Genomic DNA, 23,156 nt, shown 5'->3' with positions numbered 1-23,156 from the left:
GTAGTGAAGGTATACGCCATATCAATTAATAGGGCTGATGGAACAGATGGGAATATTTAGCTTAAAATTTTGATAAACTATTATTTCTTCCCATTTTAGGCGCAGTAATGTACACACGGCAAAACGCCGTTCTAGAATGCGCACCGCATATGTGAGCGGACAGAGATGGACACATCTGCTAGAAATGCTCAAAGAGGGGAGATCTAAAGATGCAACAGGCAGGGTAGCCTAGTGGTTAGAGTGTTGGACTAGTAATCGAAGGGTTGCAAGTTCGAATCCCCGAGCTGACAAGGTACAAATCTGTCGTTCTGCCCCTGAACAGGCAGTTAACCCACTGTTCCTAGGCTGTCATTGAAAATAAGAATTTGTTCTCAACTGACTTGCCTAGTAAAATAAAGGTAAAATAAAAAAATAAAAAATCATGTGTTGCTAATATGACTAGGATAATCCCATTGGCTGCTAGACATTGGAAAAAAAGAATAGAACAAATGGAACAAGAGGAAGTCTTTATACAATAATTGCCTCCACCTTTCTCTGGTAGGGTTTGGGCTACTTTGAAGGTAAGACATGTCTCATAATATGAAGTAAAACATCCAGATTTCAAACCATTATGTAAAAATATGGATAGTAATGATAGGCCTAACTGTCTTCTGGTAGATGGAAAGGCTTTCCCAAAAACCTTCTCTATTAAATATTAGCTACAAAGTAGCCTATGCCTACCTGGCATTATTTGCATAAATCCAGTGGCCATTCATTTTGCAAACCTCATCTCATGTGCTACAGAAACAATGCTAATCAAACAACAGTGATAGGTGCCTGCCCACTTCAATTAAAGGGTAACTACACAAAACAACTAAATGTATTGGATTTTTGCCAGACTTCAAAAATTGTCTACTGATGTGATTTAAGCATTGTTATGGACTTTGAGAGCAAAAACCTGAAAAAATGGAAAACTTTGAATTTCAGACTCAGTTGACAGCCTCATTTATCTGTTTCAATAGTAGGCCTACTATTAGCCTACTGCACAGTACAGCTTGGGTTGGCCTGACTGTGAAAGGCAAATATGGGATTCATCATTTTAGGTCATTCAGTGTGGATATCACTGTATCTCATATAATGTTTTACACAGGATTGCCTTTCCTTCACCGAATGGGCGGTTTGGAATATTTTGGGGCATACCCACTTCTCCAGGCACCACACACACACACACACACACACACACACACACACACACACACACACACACACACACACACACACACACACACACACACACACACACACACACACACACACACACACACACACACACACACACACACACACACACACGTAAACAATCAAATTATTCACAACACAGCGGTCTGCTGTACTGTAGAAAAAAAAACAGAGTCCCACCAAAGATGTCTGCCTACATTATCCTCCGCTTATTCCACAAACAATCCCCAGCCCTATTATCCACACCACTAATTACAGCTCTTTGCAGCTTAACAGAGCCCAACAAAGCTACTCATTATGGGATGTCCCTGAACGTGACAAATGATTCAAATTTCATTTATTTAATTGGAAAATTATCAACAGCGGACCGGGCAGGGGAGCCCTCTCTTTAAATGTAAGAGGTAAATATTGTGTTTTTTTATTGTTTCTGGATGCTGTTGCCATAGTGATAACCGAAATATACGGGCCTCCCTGCTTTGGGGCTCTTGGCAGCTGGGCACACATGCTGGGAGACCGGGGGGGATCGGCAGGCCAAGCGCAGAGTTGGGCCTTGGCACCCTCACATCCCTGAGGGCCACTAACTACAATTAGCCAAACGGGACAGGGAGAGTAAGCGGGAGACAGACACCAGAGTCACAGAGGAACAGTAGGGTGTACTGCCGCAAGCCAGGTACATGTAAGTCAAACCGCATTGGGACAGACTTTCAATGTCAAAGGCCCCTTGGACATTATGCCAATGCAAGCTGCAATATACGTTCATAGATTCAGTACCACAGAAATATTACTCTACACGGCTAACCAGCCACAGTGCACTGACTTACTCATCAGACAGATCTACTGTATCTTAACATGAGTCCATTTTACAAGGGTCTATGGATGATTCAGTAATGTGGATTATAGAGTGAGTACACAGAATGGCGGACATAAGGGCAGACTTACCTTTACTTGGCCCACAAAACAGTTGGCCTCCTCCTCTGTAACGGTTAGGTTTTGGGGCAGGAGCAGATCGAAGACAGGGTCATTATCATTGACATCAGTGACCACGATATTCACAGTGGCCGTGGAGGTCTGGAAGCACAGAAATAAAAAACGACACAATTATTGATCTCCGTTTTGAGAAAAGCTCTTTCTCTATCTAAAATAGTAAGTTAAAAGCACAGCAGACTTCTCTGTATGTCATGCTTAACCCAATCAGAATGTGAGTGAATAAATAGGAATCCATATGTTTTTCAGGTTATGGTCTTATGCTACAGCCCTTGGAATAATGATGACATACTGTATCTGCATTCACCGTCATGTAATAATGAATAACTCCTCTCCTCAGCTGTCTGTGAATTAGCGTCTTAGTGTTTGATGTGAAAGCAGGAACACATTTAGTTTGAGGTTCTCTTAGACTGTGCATCTTGTCAAAATGTTGGCTTGATTAACAAAACTACTGAGCCGTACAGCTTAGACGTCGCCCGATTAATCGGGATGGGCGATTAATTAGGGACGATTTCAAGTTTTCAAAGCAATAGGAAATTGGTATTTTTGGGCGCCGATTTGCCGATTATTATTATTATTTTGTATACCTTTATTTAACTCGGCAAGTCAGTTAAGAACACATTCTTATTTTCAATGATGGCCTAGGAACGGTGGGATAACTGCCACGTTCAGGGGCAGAATGACAGATTTTCACCTTGTCAGCCCGATGGATCCAATCTTGCAACCTAACAGTTAACTAGTCCAATGCAATAACGACCTGCCTCTCTCTCGTTATCTTATAAAAAAACAATCAATCATAATCACTGGTTAACTACACATGGTTGATGATATTACTAGATATTATCTAGCATGTCCTGCGTTGCATATAATCTGACTGAGCGGTGGTAGGCAGAAGCAAGCGCGTAAACATTCATTCAAACAGCACTTTCGTGCGTTTTGCCAGCAGATCTTCGTTGTGCGTCAAGCATTGCGCTGTTTATGACTTCAAGCCTATCAACTCCCGAGATGAGGCTGGTGTAACTGATGTGAAATGGCTAGCTAGTTAGCGCGCGCTAATAGCGTTTCAAACATCACTCACTCTGAGCCTGTGGTTGTTTCCCTTGCTCTGCATGGGTAACGCTGCTTTGAGTGTGGCTGTTGTCAATGTGTACCTGGTTCAAGCCAGGAAGGAGCGAGGAGAGGGACAGAAGCTATACTGTTACACTGGCAATACTAAAGTGCCTATAAGAACATCCGATAGTCAAAGGTTAATGAAATACAAATGGTATAGAGGGAAATAGTCCTATAATTCCTATAATATCTACAACCTAAAACTTCTTACCTGGGAATATTGAACACTCATGTTAAAAGGAACCACCAGCTTTCATATGTTCTCATGTTCTGAGCAAGGAACTGAAACGTTAGTTTTCTTACATAGCACATATTGCACTTTTACTTTCTTCTCCAACACTTTGTTTTTGCATTATTTAAACCAAATTGAACATGTTTCATTATTTACTTGAGGCTAAATTTATTTTATTGATGTATTATATTAAGTTAAAATAAGTGTTCATTCAGTATTGTTGTAATTGTCATTATCACAAATAAAAATATATATAAATCGGCCGATTAATCGGTATCGCTTTTTTGGGTCCTCCAATAATCGGTATCGGCGTTGAAAAATCATAATTGGTCGACCTCTAGTACAGACATAGTGCATTGAATCTCTTCAGAAACCTTACAGTCTCTTACAGAAAATAAGGCTTTTATAAAACTGTATCATCAAAGAAATGCCTTTGCACTTCTAGCTACACACTTACCAGAATGAAGAGCAGAATCCAGGAAGTACGAGCAGGTCAACAAGTACCAGTTAATTCCATCATACTGTACTTAAGCCTGCTGGCTATAGAGGTTGGTATTTAAAAGCCAATATCATAGTGTGGAGAGTTCATCTGCAAATGACCCATCACTGTGACCATTTCTCTTGAACTTAATGTGCTCCTGAACCATTGGCAGACCGTGGGAGGAAGGAAGGCGGTCAATGCCGGTTATCTAACATCTCAGCTCTTAAAGGTTTAGTCTGTCATTTGTAATGTTACAGATGGACTGGGTGTGTTTGTCCTGATCCACTGTTTGACAAATATGATGGAATCTCCACCTAAAAAGCCAATTAGGTCGTTTTTAAGCTGTCGGTATCAGAGCCATTTAACGGATTAAGCATATATATACATATATGTCAGAGCAGCATTGGACTAAGATACAGTGGCATAGTATAGAGTACAGTATATACACATGAGATGGGTGAGGCAACATTTACACACAAGTAAAGTGACTAAGATACTGTAGAATAGTATAGAGTATAGTTTATACATATGAGATGAGTAATGCAAGATATGGAGACATTATTAAAGTGGCTCGTGTTTCATTTCCTTAAAATGGCCAGGGATTCCTAATCTATGTCTATAGGCAGCAGCCTCTGATGTGCTGGAGATGGCTGTTTAACAGTCAGTGGTGTAGCATAGCATAGCATAATACAATGCTGTATATATATATATGAAATGGGTGATGCAATATGTAAACACAATTTAAAAGTGACTAAGATACCATAGAATAGCGTGGAGTGCAGTTTATACACATTAGATGAGTAATGCTTGATACTGAAACATTATTAAAGCGGCATGTGATCCATTTCTAAAAGTGGCCAGTGATTTCTAATCTATATCTATAGGCAGCCGTCTCTGATGTGCTAGTGATGACTGTTTAGCAGTCTGATGGCCTTGAGACAAAAGCTGTTTTTCAGTCTCTCGGTCCCAGCTTTGATGCACCTGTACTGACCTCACCTTCCGGATGATAGTGGGGCGAACAGGCAGTGACTCGGGTGGTTGATGTCCTTGATGATCTTTTTGGCCTTCCTATGGCATCGGGTGCTGTAGGTGTCCAGGAGGGTGGGACATTTGCCCCTGGTGATGCTTTGGGCAGACCGCACCCCCCTCTGGAGAGCTTTGCGGTTGTGGGCGGTGCAGTTGCCATACCAGGCGGTGATACAGCCCGACAGAATGTCGGTGTCCGCAACGTGGCTGGTCTTCCTTTTATAATCTGTGATTATCCATAGACCCTGCCACATACATCTGGTGTCTGAGCCGTTGAACTGGGACTCAGCTTTGTCCCTATACCGAAGTTCAGCATGCTTGATTTCTTTGTGGGGGGAACAACTACACTGTTTGTATTCTTCCAAATTCCCAGTCTTCTTGCCCTGGTTAAATGCGGTGGTTCTCGCTTTCAGTTTTGCGGGAATGCTCCCATCTATCCACAATTTCTGGTTGGGGTAGATTTTAGTAGTCACAGTGGGTACAACATCTCCTATGCACATCCTGATAAACTCATTCACTGTATCGGTATTGGTGTCGATATATCTTCTGAAGCTACTCTGAACATATCCCAGTCCACGTGATCAAAACAATCTTGAAGCGTGGATTCCAATAGGTCAGACCAGCATTTAATAGTCCTTACCACGGGTGCTTCCTATTTGAGTTTCTGCCTATAAGAGGAGCAAGATGGAATCATGGTCCAATTTGCTGAATTGAGGGCAGGGGAGGGACTTATATGCATTCTGGAAGGTAGTGTAACAATGGTCGAGAGTTTTAGCAGCTCAAGTACAACAATCAATATGTTAATAGAATTTCAGGAGCCTTTTCCTCAAATTTGCTTTGTTAATATCCCCAGCTACAATGAATGCAGCCTCAGGATATGTGGTTTCCAGTTAGCGTGAAGTTCAGTTCATAATTTCTTTTAGGGCCGTCATGGTATTCGCTTGGGCGGGATATAGACCGCTGTGGCTATTATTGACGAAAATTCTCTCGGGAGATAATACGGTCGGCATTTGATTGTGAGATATTCTACGTCGGGTGAACAGAAGGACTTGAGTTCCTGAATGTTATCACAGTTACACCATAAGTTGTTAATCAGAAAACGTATACCTCCACCCTTCTGCTTCCTGGAGAGATTTTTGTTCCTGTCGGCGTGATGTAATGAGAACCCAACTGACTTTACAGTCAGACAGTATATCTCGAGAGAGCCATGATTCTGTGAAGCAGAGTATGTTACAATCCCTGGTGTCTCTCTGAAAAGAAACTCTGGCCTTGAGCTCATCAATTTTATTATCTGGAGATCGGACATTAGCGATTAAAATACTCAGGAGTGGTGGGTGTTGTGCACACTTCCTAAGTCGGACCAGAAGACTGCCTCAAGTTCCTCTCCTCTGCCGGCGTTGTTTTGGGTCAGCCTCTGGAATAAATTGCTCTGGAAAGAACAAACTAAGGATCCGCTCCAGGGAAGTCGTAATCCTGGTCATAATGCTGCAAGTTCTGGTGAGTTACTGCCGCTCTAATATCCAATAGTTCTTCCCGGCTGTATGTAATGACACAAAACAATTCCTGAGCTAATAACGTAAAAATAAGCAATTCCTGAGCTAATAACCCATCAGATCATCCTAACAGGACCATTTTTGAAAACTGTCCATCGAATGAGAACATAATACAGTATTTGTCAGAGCCAGACAGACGTCTGTATAATTTTTGATTTTTTAAAGATTTTATGTATTTTGTCTAAGAGCCAAAGAGCTCAACATATTGTGGCAGAAGGCAGGGAGAGGTGAGGGGAGTGTTTATTGGGGGGAGATATCTTGCAGCCCGCTGGCTCTGGCCCCGAGCCTTATATGGATTTCCTCCCCCAACGAGGTGAGGCCGTGGGTCAATAAGCCAGGGAGTACTTGGGAATAAAGGAGGAAGCAGCCTGCACAAAGGGGCAGAGAATGGAGAGAGAAACCTGCTTTATGAACAGTGGGAGAAGAGAGAACAATATCTGTAAGATTACCCTTGCAACCTGGACTGTCGGATTCGTAGTCCCTTAATTCCTCTACCCATTATTTCAGTCCCTTTCAGCAGGATCGCAATGGACCTGCTGGGACCTCTACCCAAGAGCAACAGAGGACACCAATACATTCTAGTGATTCTAGATTATGCCACCAGGTACCTGGAATCCATTACCCTGCTCACCATGGCCACCAAGGGAATCGCACGTGAGTTGGTCATGCTGTTCTCCCGAGTAGGTTATCCCCGACGAGATATTGACCGACCAGGGGACCACGTTCATGTCATGAATTATGAAGGATCTATGCAAGCTAATGAAAATAACCCAGTTGCGCACCTCAGTGTATCACCCTCACACCCACAGACCATCAAATAAAATGTGATTTGACTGATGGATTGGTGGAAAGATTCAATCGTACCCTGAAGCAGATGATAAAGAAGGTGATGGAGGCCAACGGAAAGAATTGGGACCAGCTGCTTCAAAAGGATTCTCTCCCTTCAAAATCCTGTACAGGAGATGACCCCGAGGACCGCTGGAAGTGGCTAAAGAAGCCTGGGAAAATCAACCGTCGCACCACCGAACCTTGGTGGTGCATGTGGTAGACATGAGCGATCAGATGGCAACCCTGTGGCCCCTGGTATGGGAACACATGCTGGAGGCCCAGGAGGCCGAAGTGCAGGTGTACAATAGAGGGGCACAACAAAGGGACTTTCAGACAGGAGACAAAGTGTTGGTGCTGGTCCCCACCTCATAATGCACGTTTTTGGCCCGATGGAACGGGCCATTCGAAGTCTTTGAGAAGGTGGGTGAAGTTAACTATAGGGTCAGACAGCCAGGACGTTGGCAGTGCCCAGGCTGTCTTGTGGCAGCCTAGGCAGAGAGCTTGTGTTAATTCTGTACATATTTAATATTTCATCACTTTTAATTTGTCAATAGCTAAATGAGTGCTCAAGTTTTCATATCATGAATTGGATTCCTGCACATACATGGATGAAAATCAGTGTTCTCAACAAGCTAGCTAATGCTAGCTAGCCATTGTGTTTTATTTTCTAATTAAACCTAGACCTAATAAAAGTAAACCTTTTTCACCAACGGTGATCCAAGAGGTGGCTGTGCATGCAGAGTTGGACGTGGGCCAAGGAGGATAGGAAGTAAGGAGTGGGCTGCACCATATGGGGAGCTCAAACTTCATTGATACAGAGAATCTGCAGTGGTTGGAGACACCCTGACGACATAGAGCTGCCACCACCTCTGCTGATCATCTAGCTATGAGCTTCCAGATCCACTCATGACCGCAGCTCCCCATCTGGAGGCTTCAAGAAGCACTGAAACAGACTTGATCTAGAATAGGGCACTCCAACTCTGTTACTGGAGAGCTACCGTCCTGTAAGTTGTCGCTCCAACCCTAATATAGTGCACCTGATTCTGGGGTTGAAACAAAAACTTACATGAGGGTAGCTCTCCAGGAACAGGATGGAAGAGCACTGATCTCGAAGCACTCAAACAGACTTGATCTAGAAGCACTCAAAAATACTTGACCTAGAAGCACTCAAACAGACTTGATCTAGAAGCACTCAAACAGACTTGATCTAGCAGCACTCAAACAGACTTGATCTAGAAGCACTCAAACAGACTTGATCTAGAAGCACTCAAACAGACTTGATCTAGAAGCACTCAAACAGACTTGATCTAGAAGCACTCAAACAGACTTGATCTAGAAGCAGTCAAACAGACTTGATCTAGAAGCACTCAAACAGACTTGATCTAGAAGCACTCAAACAGACTTGATCTAGAAGCACTCAAACAGACTTGATCTAGAAGCACTCAAACAGACTTGATCTAGAAGCACTCAAACAGACTTGATCTAGAAGCACTCAAACAGACTTGATCTAGAAGCACTCAAACAGACTTGATCTAGAAGCAGTCAAACAGACTTGATCTAGAAGCAGTCAAACAGACTTGATCTAGAAGCACTCAAACAGACTTGATCTAGAAGCACTCAAACAGACTTGATCCATCTTATCTAGCTACTGTTGTAGCCTATATCTCTTTTAACGTAAATTACTTCTGGCTGTTTATTTTGCTTAACAAGCACTGAGATTCTGTCTGTAATGAAAAGTGCTAGAAAAGTTAAATAAATAAATTTTATTCATATGCAGGAGTGTTTTGTTGATGCTGAGAACAGAATGTATATTTAAATAATATTCTTAGAACGTTCTCTGTTATTTATCGAACATTTTCTTAACGTTTTCTAAACAATGTGAGAACATGACTTTAAATAGAACCATGAGGAAACCTGTAGGAAACATTATGCTGAAGAACTGAAATTCCCACAGAATGTTGTTTCTTAACGTTCTCTGAACTATTTGAGAACATTCCCAATGTCAAACCAGTTGGAGAAGGTTCCTAGAACATTCCCAATGTCAAACCAGTTGGAGAAGGTTCCTAGAACATTCCCAATGTCAAACCAGTTGGAGAAGGTTCCTAGAACATTCCCAATGTCAAACCAGTTGGAGAAGGTTCCTAGAACATTACCAAAATTGAAATTAAATCAAACCATGTTTGAAATTTTAGGAAATGTTCTGTTAAAATAATTAAATACCAAGAAAACAACATGTGTTTGTCAAGTTCCTTAAATGTGCTGAGAATGTTCCAAAACCAAGCAACTATCCTGCACCATTCCCAGAAAGTTGTAGAAAGGTTGTAATGCAAAATAACCAAAATAACCACACTCTAAGAAACATATGGTTCTCAGAACATTATGTGCTAGCTGGGATAGTACTGTACTGTAAAGACACACATTCTGAGGTTATGAATGAAGCTACAGATATAGGATCTTAATTGATCACAGTTTTGTTGCTGAGAATTTTCCTGCTATGCAGGAAACGCAGATGAGCTTTGTGATGTACATAAAGGCACTGAAAACCCTCACTAACACATGTTTATAGTAACATTACTGCACTTTTCACGTAGCCTATTTTCTTCCAGCTAATAGCCTAACAACCAATCAAGCAACATTATGGACTAAACATTAATGGTCAACTGAAGATCCTAAATATGTATAGTTAGTCATCAGAGCACTAGCCTATGGGAAGAACTAAACTGTCATTAGCCAACACACAGGGCTTCCCTTCTTCAGAGAGAGAACGAAGCAGAAAACAAAGGAGGCCTCGTGTCCAGGTGTGCCCTCTCAGCAGGAAGCCACTTCCCTTTTCATTATCTCTTCTCAACGTCTCTCTTCCTCATTCTCTTCTCTGCATTTAGCTATGAGCAAAGATCAAAGACACTCCTTCCCATTATTGCACACCCAGAGAAATGCAAAGGTATGGAAGAATCCAAACCAAAATAAAAATGAGGATGTGTCGGTTTTGTAATGGTATTGCATGAAAGATGGAGGGTTTGAAAAGAGCTGTGATTCTTCACGACGCAAAACTCTATGATGAAAAACATCTATATGGTCCGTGAAACATTTACTTGGAGCAATGAGGGTAGTAAATGAGGGAACTGAACAAATACTACATTCAGCACTATTGCTTTGACATGAACACAATGTTGCTCTGCAGGTTGTTCTGCACATTGAACTTCATGCTGCTCTGCACGTGAGTCTGCACATGAACTGCATGTGACTCTGCACGTTGTTCTGCACGTTGAACTGCACGTTGAACTGCACGTTGAACTGCACGTTGAACTGCACGTTGAACTTCACGTTGAACTGCACGTTGGAACTGCACGTTGGAACTGCACGTTGGAACTGCACGTTGGAACTGCACGTTGCTCTGCACGTTGCTCTGCACGTTGCTGTGCACGTTGCTGTGCACGTTGCTGTGCACGTTGAACTGCACGTTGAACTGCACGTTGAACTGCACGTTGCTGTGCACGTTGAACTGCACGTTGAACTGCACGTTGAACTTCACGTTGCTCTGCACGTTGCTGTGCACGTTGAACTGCACGTTGAACTGCACGTTGAACTTCACGTTGCTCTGCACGTTGCTGTGCACGTGTACCATAAAAAGGGAAACAGTAATGCTATAGTAAGTAGCCATGTTCCCAACTGCCCTCATGCTCTAGCACATACGCACAAGTAACAAAATGAACGAACCCATTCATCACAGAAACACACAGGTTTTAAAACCGCAGTGTCTCTAAGACCAATAGTACAAGCAGTATTTATTAGCTATAACAGAGTGTTATGTAACACCTCTGGTTTGACTGTATAATGGGTACTGTCTCCCGCCCTTTTATGTGGGGCATGGCCCTGGACCTCGTCAAATAATATTGGCTGGCCCCGGGCCCTCCAGGCCCCTGTGGGACACCCGCAGGGGCCTGGAAGAACACATACCCCATCCAGGAGGTGACATCACCAGGGAGGGAGGTCATGCAGTTCTGGAGCATCAGATACAGGTGTGTGTGTGTGTGTGTGTGTTTTCCACTAGCGCCAGCTGTCGACTATACAGCCGATTACAGACTCATTTTCAGCCGGGTACTTTTTCCACTTACAGTGAATTAACTAAACTACTTTTCAATTCGCTATTAAGAGAAAAGTCTGCCAAGCCCTCTCCCGCTTGAATGAACAATATGCATCTTCAAGCAGATAAGAGCGTTGGCCCAGTAACTGAATGAACGCTGGATCGAATCCCCGAGCCAACTAGGTGAAAAATCTGTCGATGTGCCCTTGAGCAAGGCACTTAACGCTAATTTCTCCTGTAAGTTGCTCTGGTTAAGAGCGTCAGCTAAATCAGTGTTTCCCAACCAGGGGTACTTGGCCTATCCACAGAGGGTACTTTAGAACTCATGAGAACATAGGCTTACTGTTAAAATGCACATGAGGTGGTACTTGGTGGTACATTAACTGAAAAAGTTTGGGAACCACTGTGCTAAATGACTAAAATGTAAAATGCAAATGTAATTGATAGGACAGGGGCCTGTCAGCCACAAAGTGAGCGATGACAAGGAAACACTACTGGTTTGACAGTCTGCTTTCTGTCTCGCCTCTAGGGACCTGGGGGTGTGCGTTGCGGCTGCAGAAAAATGTCTTTACACAGAGAGAGAGAGCATGATTTTAGGTGTCCCATATAGCCTAATGTGAGTGAATTTGCAACACCCATATAACGTGGTAAAGATGAATCAAAATCTACTTAGCCTATTTTTTTCTGGCAAATTAATTAATTTTCTTTCATGTGCAGGATCCAACATTTACGTTGGCCCACGGCCAGTAAAAACAGTAGATCTCGTCAGTCACTAACTTTTCAGCGCATTTTTGCATTCCAGTTTAACATTGAACTACTCTGTCGCAGTCTATCATTGAACAATACAAACGTAAATGTCATGATATTTGTATTTGAGCAATACGATTGGCCGTTCAATCAAGCACCACCACCACAATCCTGCGAGTCACAACTTCTCAAGCAGTCAACCAGTACATGAGACGATCGCTGCAGTCCAAACACGTTATTATTACTGCTTCAGCCATTGCGCCAGCCACTTTCCCTCAGGGGGAATCCCCGTCGAAACTGGAAGCAGTTTAATAGCCATCTTAAGTGGAGGTCCAATTTACTAACGTTGCCCCCTCGGCCCTCGATTTAGCTCAACGGAGCGAGTGTGTCATGTTTGTCATTTATTATCTTGTCTTGTCCCTGTGCTTCCCATTCTATTCGTTTCCCTCTGCTGGTCTTATTTGGTTCTTTCCCTCCTTCTAGCCCTCTCTCTCCCCCTCCCTCTCTCACTCTCTCGCTCTCTCTTCTCTCTATCGTTCCGTTCCTGCTCCCAGCTGTTCCTATTCCCCTAATCATCATTTAGTCTTCCCACACCTGTTCCCGATCCTTTCCCCTGATTAGAGTCCCTATTTATTCCTTTGTGATCCGTTCCTGTGCCGTCAGTTCCTTGTTTTGTATTCCATGCTGTGATTGCGTTTCGCCCTGTCCTGTCGTGTTTTTTTGCCGTGATTGTGTATCACCCTGTCCTGTCGTGTTTTGTGCCTTCTTCAGACGCTGCGTGTGAGCAGGTGTCTCAGTCGACTACGGCCTGCGCCTACCCGAAGCGACCTGCAGTCTGTGGCCGCTTCTCCAGTTGTTTTCCCTTCTACAAATCTAGAGGATTTCAGTTATTCCGTTTTGAACATTAATAAACTCTGTTTCTGTTAAGTCGCGTTTGGGTCCTCTTTCACCTGCATGACAGAAGGAACCGATCAAGGAATGGACCCAGCGACTTCAGACGCTGTTTACACTGCCGTCAAGATCCAAGGAGCCATGCTCGGCAGACACGAGCAGGAATTGTCTGCTGCTCGCCATGCCGTGGAGAACCTGGCCGCTCAGGTTTCCGACCTCTCTGGACAGTTCCAGAGTCTACGTCTCGTGCCACCTGTTACTCCCTGGCCTGCCGAGCCTCCAGAACCCAGGGTTAATAACCCACCTTGCTACTCCGGGCAGCCCACTGAGTGCCGCTCCTTTCTCACGCAGTGTGAGATTGTGTTCTCTCTCCAACCCAACACATACTCTAGAGAGAGAGCTCGGGTTGCTTACGTCATTTCACTCCTTACTGGCCGGGCTCGAGAATGGGGCACAGCTATCTGGGAGGCAAGGGCTGATTGCTCTATCAAATTCCAGAACTTTAAAGAGGAGATGATTCGGGTTTTTGACCGTTCAGTTTTTGGTGGGGAGGCTTCTAGGGCCCTGGCTTCCTTATGCCAAGGTGAACGGTCCATAACGGATTATTCCATTGAGTTTCGCACTCTTGCTGCCTCTAGTGAGTGGAACGAGCCGGCGCTGCTCGCTCGTTTTCTGGAGGGACTCCACGCAGTGGTTAAGGATGAGATTCTCTCCCGGGAGGTTCCTTCAGATGTGGACTCTTTGATTGCTCTCGCCATCCGCATAGAACGACGGGTAGATCTTCGTCACCGGGCTCGTGGAAGAGAGCTCGCATCAACGGTGTTTCCCTGCTCCGCATCGCAACCATCTCCCTCCTCTGGCTTTGAGACTGAGCCCATGCAGCTGGGAGGGATTCGCATCTCGAATAAGGAGAGGGAACGGAGGATCACCAACCGCCTGTGCCTCTATTGCGGAGTTGCTGGACATTTTGTTAATTCATGTCCAGTAAGAGGCCAGAGCCCATCAGTAAGCGGAGGGCTACTGGTGAGCGCTACTACTCAGTCCTCTTCATCTAGATCTTGTACTACTATGTCGGTCCATCTACGCTGGACCGGTTCGGGTGCTACATGCAGTGCCTTGATTGACTCTGGGGCTGAGGGTTGTTTCATGGACGAAGCATGGGTTCGGAAACATAACATTCCTTTCAGACCGTTAGACAAGCCTACGCCCATGTTTGCCTTAGATGGTAGTCATCTTCCCAGTATCAAATTTGAGACACTACCTTTAACTCTCACAGTATCTGGTAACCACAGTGAGACTATTTCTTTTTTGATTTTCCGTTCACCGTTTACACCTGTTGTTTTGGGTCATCCCTGGCTAGTATGTCATAATCCTTCTATTAATTGGTCTAGTAATTCTATCCTATCCTGGAACGTTTCTTGTCATGTGAAGTGTTTAATGTCTGCCATCCCTCCCGTTTCTTCTCTCCCTACTTCTCAGGAGGAACCTGGCGATTTGACAGGAGTGCCGGAGGAATATCATGATCTGCGCACGGTCTTCAGTCGGTCCCGAGCCAACTCCCTTCCTCCTCACCGGTCGTATGATTGTAGTATTGATCTCCTTCCAGGGACCACGCCTCCTCGAGGTAGACTATACTCTCTGTCGGCTCCCGAACGTAAGGCTCTCGAGGATTATTTGTCTGTGTCTCTTGACGCCGGTACCATAGTGCCTTCTTCTTCTCCGGCCGGGCGGGGTTCTTTTTGTTAAGAAGAAGGACGGTACTCTGCGCCCCTGCGTGGATTATCGAGGGCTGAATGACATAACGGTTAAGAATCGTTATCCGCTTCCCCTTATGTCATCAGCCTTCGAGATTCTGCAGGGAGCCAGGTGCTTTACTAAGTTGGACCTTCGTAACGCTTACCATCTCGTGCGCATCAGAGAGGGGGACGAGTGGAAAACGGCGTTTAACACTCCGTTAGGGCATTTTGAGTACCGGGTTCTGCCGTTCGGTCTCGCCAATGCGCCAGCTGTTTTTCAGGCATTAGTTAATGATGTTCTGAGAGACATGCTGAACATTTTTGTTTTTGTCTATCTTGACGATATCCTGATTTTTTCTCCGTCACTCGAGATTCATGTTCAGCACGTTCGACGTGTTCTACAGCGCCTTTTAGAGAATTGTCTCTACGTAAAGGCTGAGAAGTGCTCTTTTCATGTCTCCTCCGTTACTTTTCTCGGTTCCGTTATTTCCGCTGAAGGCATTCAGATGGATTCCGCTAAGGTCCAAGCTGTCAGTGATTGGCCCGTTCCAAGGTCACGTGTCGAGTTGCAGCGCTTTTTAGGTTTCGCTAATTTCTATCGGCGTTTCATTCGTAATTTCGGTCAAGTTGCTGCCCCTCTCACAGCTCTTACTTCTGTCAAGACGTGTTTTAAGTGGTCCGGTTCCGCCCAGGGAGCTTTTGATCTTCTAAAAGAACGTTTTACGTCCGCTCCTATCCTCGTTACTCCTGACGTCACTAGACAATTTATTGTCGAGGTTGACGCTTCAGAGGTAGGCGTGGGAGCCATTCTATCCCAGCGCTTCCAGTCTGACGATAAGGTTCATCCTTGCGCTTATTTTTCTCATCGCCTGTCGCCATCTGAGCGCAACTATGATGTGGGTAACCGTGAACTGCTCGCCATCCGCTTAGCCCTAGGCGAATGGCGACAGTGGTTGGAGGGGCGACCGTTCCTTTTGTCGTTTGGACAGACCATAAGAACCTTGAGTACATCCGTTCTGCCAAACGACTTAATGCCCGTCAAGCTCGTTGGGCGTTGTTTTTCGCTCGTTTCGAGTTTGTGATTTCTTACCGTCCGGGTAGCAAGAACACCAAGCCTGATGCCTTATCCCGTCTGTTTAGTTCTTCTGTGGCTTCTACTGATCTCGAGGGGATTCTTCCTTATGGGCGTGTTGTCGGGTTGACAGTCTGGGGAATTGAAAGACAGGTTAAGCAAGCACTCACGCACACTGCGTCGCCGCGCGCTTGTCCTAGTAACCTCCTTTTCGTTCCTGTTTCCACTCGTCTGGCTGTTCTTCAGTGGGCTCACTCTGCCAAGTTAGCTGGTCATCCCGGTGTTCGAGGCACTCTTGCGTCTATTCGCCAGCGCTTTTGGTGGCCGACTCAGGAGCGTGACACGCGCCGTTTCGTGGCTGCGTGTTCAGACTGCGCGCAGAAGAAGTCTGGTAATTTTTTTCTGCTTCTGCTCCTGGTCTTGCTGGGTCTCAGTCTGTTCCCTGCCATCGCATCTCTCCTGTTCTTGTCCCTGCCCTTGCTGTGTCTCAGTCTGTCCCTAGTTCTCATTTTTTTTTTAGAGTAGTACCCTAGTTTCCCTTTTTATCGTTTTCGTTACGGTCCTGAGGAGAGGAGTTGGGTTCTTTCTCGGGACGTGCTGGACCGTTTGATCTATGATTTCCTCCGTTGCTGCCAGTGTTCCTCCTCGAGAGCGCCAGGAGGCGCTCGGTGAGTGGGGGTACTGTCATGTTTGTCATTTATTATCTTGTCTTGTCCCTGTGCTTCCCATTCTATTCGTTTCCCTCTGCTGGTCTTATTTGGTTCTTTCCCTCCTTCTAGCCCTCTCTCTCTCCCCTCCCTCTCTCACTCTCTCGCTCTCTCTTCTCTCTATCGTTCCGTTCCTGCTCCCAGCTGTTCCTATTCCCCTAATCATCATTTAGTCTTCCCACACCTGTTCCCGATCCTTTCCCCTGATTAGAGTCCCTATTTATTCCTTTGTGATCCGTTCCTGTGCCGTCAGTTCCTTGTTTTGTATTCCATGCTGTGATTGCGTTTCGCCCTGTCCTGTCGTGTTTTTTTGCCGTGATTGTGTATCACCCTGTCCTGTCGTGTTTTGTGCCTTCTTCAGACGCTGCGTGTGAGCAGGTGTCTCAGTCGACTACGGCCTGCGCCTACCCGAAGCGACCTGCAGTCTGTGGCCGCTTCTCCAGTTGTTTTCCCTTCTACAAATCTAGAGGATTTCAGTTATTCCGTTTTGAACATTAATAAACTCTGTTTCTGTTAAGTCGCGTTTGGGTCCTCTTTCACCTGCATGACAGAGTGAACAACTTTGGTCACTTGTGGGTTGATATGACCCACAATTCAATGCAAACTGTATGTCAAACTCTGGTGGCAACGAAGTGTCAAATTTAATCAACAAGGCTTGTCAGAAAAAAAAGTATGAATCTAGCTTGCTAGACTAGCACTCAAAAGTTTGTGGTCACATAGAAATGTCCTTGTTTTTGAAAGAAAAGCATATTTTGTGTCCATTAAAATAACATCAAATTGACCAGAAATACAGTGTAGACATTGTTAATGTTGTAAATGACTATTGTAGCTGGAAACGGCTGATTTTTAATGGAATATCTACATAGGCGTACAGAGGCCCATTATCAGCAACCATCTCCTGTGTTCCAGTGGCACGTTGTGTTAGATACAGGCTCAAAATGGCTAGAAACAATAACTTTCTTCTGAAATCATCAGTCTATTCTTGTTCTGAGAAATGAAGGCTATTCCATGCGAGAAATTGCCAAGAAAGTGAAGATTTCGTACAATGATGTGTACTACTCCCTTCACAGAACAGCACAAACTGGCTCTAACCAGAATAGAAAGAGGAGTGGGAGGCCTCACTGCAGAGCAAGAGGACAAGTACATTAGAGTGTCTAGTTTGAGAAAAAGACGCCTTACAAGTCCCCAACTGGCAGATTCATTAAATAGTACTAGCAAAACACCAGTCTCAAAGTCAACAGTGAAGAGGCGACTCCGGGATGCTGGTCTTCTAGGCAGTTGCAAAGAAAAAAACATATCTCACACTGCCCAATAAAAATAAAAGATTAAGATGGGCAAAAGAACACCGACAATGGACAGAGGAACTCTGCCTAGAAGGCCCGCATCCCGGAGTCGCCTCTTCACTGTTGAAGTTGAGACTGCTGTTTTGCGGGTACTATTTAATGAAGCTGCCAGTTGAGGACTTGTGAGGCCTGTTTCTTTCAAAACCAAGTACATTTTTTTAAGTGACCCCAAACTTTTGAAAGGTAATGCATATATACAGTGATTTTAGCATTGGTAAATTGGCTTAGTCTCATAGTGAGGAGCCTATAAAATGTTGCTAGATTAATAAAAATATTTTTGGAATTCTGAAATGTATTGGAATAAATGACCAAACTATAAAACTAGCTAGCCAGCTATGGGTAACTGTAGCTTGCTACCTGACAGGAGTGCTAGCTAGATTTGTTAGCTTACTCGGTACATTCGTAGCTTTAGGCTGGTTGTTTAGGTTGTCCCTCGCTTTGGCAATGTCATGTTTTGTCATTTATTATCTTGTCTTGTCCCTGTGCTTCCCATTCTATTCGTTTCCCTCTGCTGGTCTTATTAGGTTCTTTCCCTCTTTCTATCCCTCTCTCTCCCCCTCCCTCTCTCACTCTCTCGCTCTCTCTTCTCTCTATCGTTCCGTTCCTGCTCCCAGCTGTTCCTATTCCCCTAATCAATCATTTAGTCTTCCCACACCTGTTCCCGATCCTTTCCCCCTGATTAGAGTCCCTATTTCTTCCTTTGTGTTCCGTTCCTGTCCTGTCGGTTCCTTGTTTAGAATTCACCGTGCTGTGATTGTGTTTCGCCCTGTCGTGTCGTGTTTTCCTCAGATGCTGCGTGGTGAGCAGGTGTCTGAGTCTGTCTGGTTCAAGTGCCTTCCCGAGGCAACCTGCTGTTCACCTGCTGTTCAAGATCGAGTCTCCAGTTTGTCCTCGTCATTTCGAGTGAAAGTTGTGTTTTTTTGATTGTATTTACTTTACTGGATTAAAGACTCTGTTTTCGCCAAGTCGCTTTTGGGTCCTCTTTCACCTGCATGACAGAAGGAACCGACCAAGGAATGGACCCAGCGACTTCAGACGCTCGTTACACTGCCGTCAAGATCCAAGGAGCCATGCTCGGCAGACACGAGCAGGTATTGTCTGCTGCTCGCCATGCCGTGGAGAACCTGGCCGCTCAGGTTTCCGACCTCTCTGGACAGTTCCAGAGTCTACGTCTCGTGCCACCTGTTACTTCCTGGCCTGCCGAGCCTCCAGAACCTAGGGTTAATAACCCACCTTGCTACTCCGGGCAGCCCACTGAGTGCCGCTCCTTTCTCACGCAGTGTGAGATTGTGTTCTCTCTCCAACCCAACACATACTCTAGAGAGAGAGCTTGGGTTGCTTACGTCATTTCACTCCTTACTGGCCGGGCTCGAGAATGGGGCACAGCTATCTGGGAGGCAAGGGCTGATTGCTCTAACAAGTTCCAGAACTTTAAAGAGGAGATGATTCGGGTTTTTGACCGTTCAGTTTTTGGTAGGGAGGCTTCTAGGGCCCTGGCTTCCTTATGCCAAGGTGAACGGTCCATAACGGATTATTCTATTGAGTTTCGCACTCTTGCTGCCTCTAGTGAGTGGAACGAGCCGGCGCTGCTCGCTCGTTTTCTGGAGGGACTCCACGCAGTGGTTAAGGATGAGATTCTCTCCCGGGAGGTTCCTTCAGATGTGGACTCTTTGATTGCTCTCGCCATCCGCATAGAACGACGGGTAGATCTTCGTCACCGGGCTCGTGGAAAGAGCTCGCATCAACGGTGTTTCCCTGCTCCGCATCGCAACCATCTCCCTCCTCTGGCTCAGAGTCTGAGCCCATGCAGCTGGGAGGGATTCGCATCTCGACTAAGGAGAGGGAACGGAGGATCACCAACCGCCTGTGCCTCTATTGCGGAGTTGCTGGACATTTTGTTAATTCATGTCCAGTAAAAGCCAGAGCTCATCTGTAAGCGGAGGGCTACAGGTGAGCGCAACTACTCAAGTCTCTCCATCAAGATCCTGTACTACTTTGTCGGTCCATCTACGCTGGACCGGTTCGGGTGCTACATGTAGTGCCTTGATAGACTCTGGGGCTGAGGGTTGTTTCATGGACGAAGCATGGGTTCGGAAACATGACATTCCTTTCAGAGAGTTAGAGAAGCCTACGCCCATGTTCACCTTAGATGGTAGTCATCTTCCCAGTATCAGATTTGAGACACTACCTTTAACCCTCACAGTATCTGGTAACCACAGTGAGACTATTTCTTTTTTGATTTTTCGTTCACCGTTTACACCTGTTGTTTTGGGTCATCCCTGGCTAGTATGTCATAATCCTTCAATTAATTGGTCTAGTAATTCTATCCTATCCTGGAACGTTTCTTGTCATGTGAAGTGTTTAATGTCTGCCATCCCTCCCGTTTCTTCTGTCCCTACTTCTCAGGAGGAACCTGGCGATTTGACAGGAGTGCCGGAGGAATATCATGATCTGCGCACGGTCTTCAGTCGGTCCCGAGCCAACTCCCTTCCTCCTCACCGGTCGTATGATTGTAGTATTGATCTCCTTCCGGGGACCACTCCTCCTCGGGGTAGACTATACTCTCTGTCGGCTCCCGAACGTAAGGCTCTCGAGGATTATTTGTCTGTGTCTCTTGACGCCGGTACCATAGTGCCTTCTTCCTCTCCGGCCGGGGCGGGGTTCTTTTTGTTAAGAAGAAGGACGGTACTCTGCGCCCCTGCGTGGATTATCGAGGGCTGAATGACATAACGGTTAAGAATCGTTATCCGCTTCCCCTTATGTCATCAGCCTTCGAGATTCTGCAGGGAGCCAGGTGCTTTACTAAGTTGGACCTTCGTAACGCTTACCATCTCGTGCGCATCAGAGAGGGGGACGAGTGGAAAACGGCGTTTAACACTCCGTTAGGGCATTTTGAGTACCGGGTTCTGCCGTTTGGTCTCGCCAATGCGCCAGCTGTTTTTCAGGCATTAGTTAATGATGTTCTGAGAGACATGCTGAACATCTTTGTTTTTGTCTATCTTGACGATATCCTGATTTTTTCTCCGTCACTCGAGATTCATGTTCAGCACGTTCGACGTGTTCTACAGCGCCTTTTAGAGAATTGTCTCTACGTAAAGTCTGAGAAGTGCTCTTTTCATGTCTCCTCCGTTACTTTTCTCGGTTCCGTTATTTCCGCTGAAGGCATTCAGATGGATTCCGCTAAGGTCCAAGCTGTCAGTGATTGGCCCGTTCCAAGGTCACGTGTCGAGTTGCAGCGCTTTTTAGGTTTCGCTAATTTCTATCGGCGTTTCATTCGTAATTTCGGTCAAGTTGCTGCCCCTCTCACAGCTCTTACTTCTGTCAAGACGTGTTTTAAGTGGTCCGGTTCCGCCCAGGGAGCTTTTGATCTTCTAAAAGAACGTTTTACGTCCGCTCCTATCCTCGTTACTCCTGACGTCACTAGACAATTCATTGTCGAGGTTGACGCTTCAGAGGTAGGCGTGGGAGCCATTCTATCCCAGCGCTTCCAGTCTGACGATAAGGTTCATCCTTGCGCTTATTTTCTCATCGCCTGTCGCCATCTGAGCGCAACTATGATGTGGGTAACCGTGAACTGCTCGCCATCCGCTTAGCCCTAGGCGAATGGCGACAGTGGTTGGAGGGGGCGACCGTTCCTTTTGTCGTTTGGACAGACCATAAGAACCTTGAGTACATCCGTTCTGCCAAACGACTTAATGCCCGTCAAGCTCGTTGGGCGTTGTTTTTCGCTCGTTTCGAGTTTGTGATTTCTTACCGTCCGGGTAGCAAGAACACCAAGCCTGATGCCTTATCCCGTCTGTTTAGTTCTTCTGTGGCTTCTACTGATCCCGAGGGGATTCTTCCTTATGGGCGTGTTGTCGGGTTAACAGTCTGGGGAATTGAAAGACAGGTTAAGCAAGCACTCACGCACACTGCGTCGCCGCGCTTGTCCTAGTAACCTCCTTTTCGTTCCTGTTTCCACTCGTCTGGCTGTTCTTCAGTGGGCTCACTCTGCCAAGTTAGCTGGTCATCCCGGTGTTCGAGGCACTCTTGCGTCTATTCGCCAGCGCTTTTGGTGGCCGACTCAGGAGCGTGACACGCGCCGTTTCGTGGCTGCTTGTTCGGACTGCGCGCAGACTAAGTCGGGTAACTCTCCTCCTGCCGGTCGTCTCAGACCGCTCCCCATTCCTTCTCGACCATGGTCTCACATCGCCCTAGACTTCATTACCGGTCTGCCTTTGTCTGCGGGGAAGACTGTGATTCTTAAGGTTGTCGATAGGTTCTCTAAGGCGGCACATTTCATTCCCTCGCTAAACTTCCTTCCGCTAAGGAGACGGCACAAATCATTATCGAGAATGTATTCAGAATTCATGGCCTCCCGTTAGACGCCGTTTCAGACAGAGGCCCGCAATTCACGTCACAGTTTTGGAGGGAGTTCTGTCGTTTGATTGGTGCGTCCGTCAGTCTCTCTTCCGGGTTTCATCCCCAGTCTAACGGTCAAGCAGAGAGGGCCAATCAGACGATTGGTCGCATACTACGCAGCCTTTCTTTCAGAAACCCTGCGTCTTGGGCAGAACAGCTCCCCTGGGCAGAATACGCTCACAATTCGCTTCCTTCGTCTGCTACCGGGTTATCTCCGTTTCAGAGTAGTCTGGGTTACCAGCCTCCTCTGTTCTCATCCCAGCTTGCCGAGTCCAGCGTTCCCTCCGCTCAAGCGTTTGTCCAACGTTGTGAGCGCACCTGGAGGAGGGTGAGGTCTGCACTTTGCCGTTACAGGGCACAGACTGTGAGAGCCGCCAATAAACGCAGGATTAAGAGTCCAAGGTATTGTTGCGGCCAGAGAGTGTGGCTTTCCACTCGCAACCTTCCTCTTACGACAGCTTCTCGTAAGTTGACTCCGCGGTTCATTGGTCCGTTCCGTGTCTCCCAGGTCGTCAATCCTGTCGCTGTGCGACTGCTTCTTCCGCGACATCTTCGTCGCGTCCATCCTGTCTTCCATGTCTCCTGTGTCAAGCCCTTTCTTCGCACCCCGTTCGTCTTCCCTCCCCCTCCCGTCCTTGTCGAGAGCGCACCTATTTACAAGGTACATAAGATCATGGACATGCGTTCTCGGGACGGGGTCACCAATACTTAGTGGATTGGGAGGGTTACGGTCCTGAGGAGAG

General features: G+C 45.9%; 1 protein-coding gene across 4 annotated transcripts in view; it reads right to left on the bottom strand.

The window, feature by feature from the left end:
• The window catches only part of LOC124048149 (protocadherin-15-like), a 353,300-nt gene that overhangs the window by 108,829 nt on the left and 221,315 nt on the right, over positions 1-23,156 (bottom strand). For all 4 annotated transcript variants that reach the window (XM_046368624.1, XM_046368627.1, XM_046368626.1 and 1 more), the window contains one exon: positions 2,158-2,286. In XM_046368624.1, the coding sequence (XP_046224580.1) occupies positions 2,158-2,286 (129 nt within the window). The remainder of the gene's footprint in view (positions 1-2,157; positions 2,287-23,156) is intronic.

Source organism: Oncorhynchus gorbuscha, linkage group LG11 (assembly GCF_021184085.1).
Source record: "Oncorhynchus gorbuscha isolate QuinsamMale2020 ecotype Even-year linkage group LG11, OgorEven_v1.0, whole genome shotgun sequence".
Classification (NCBI taxonomy): domain Eukaryota; kingdom Metazoa; phylum Chordata; class Actinopteri; order Salmoniformes; family Salmonidae; genus Oncorhynchus; species Oncorhynchus gorbuscha.
Note: the sequence above shows the minus strand (reverse complement) of the source record. Positions and strands in the feature narration are given on the sequence as shown.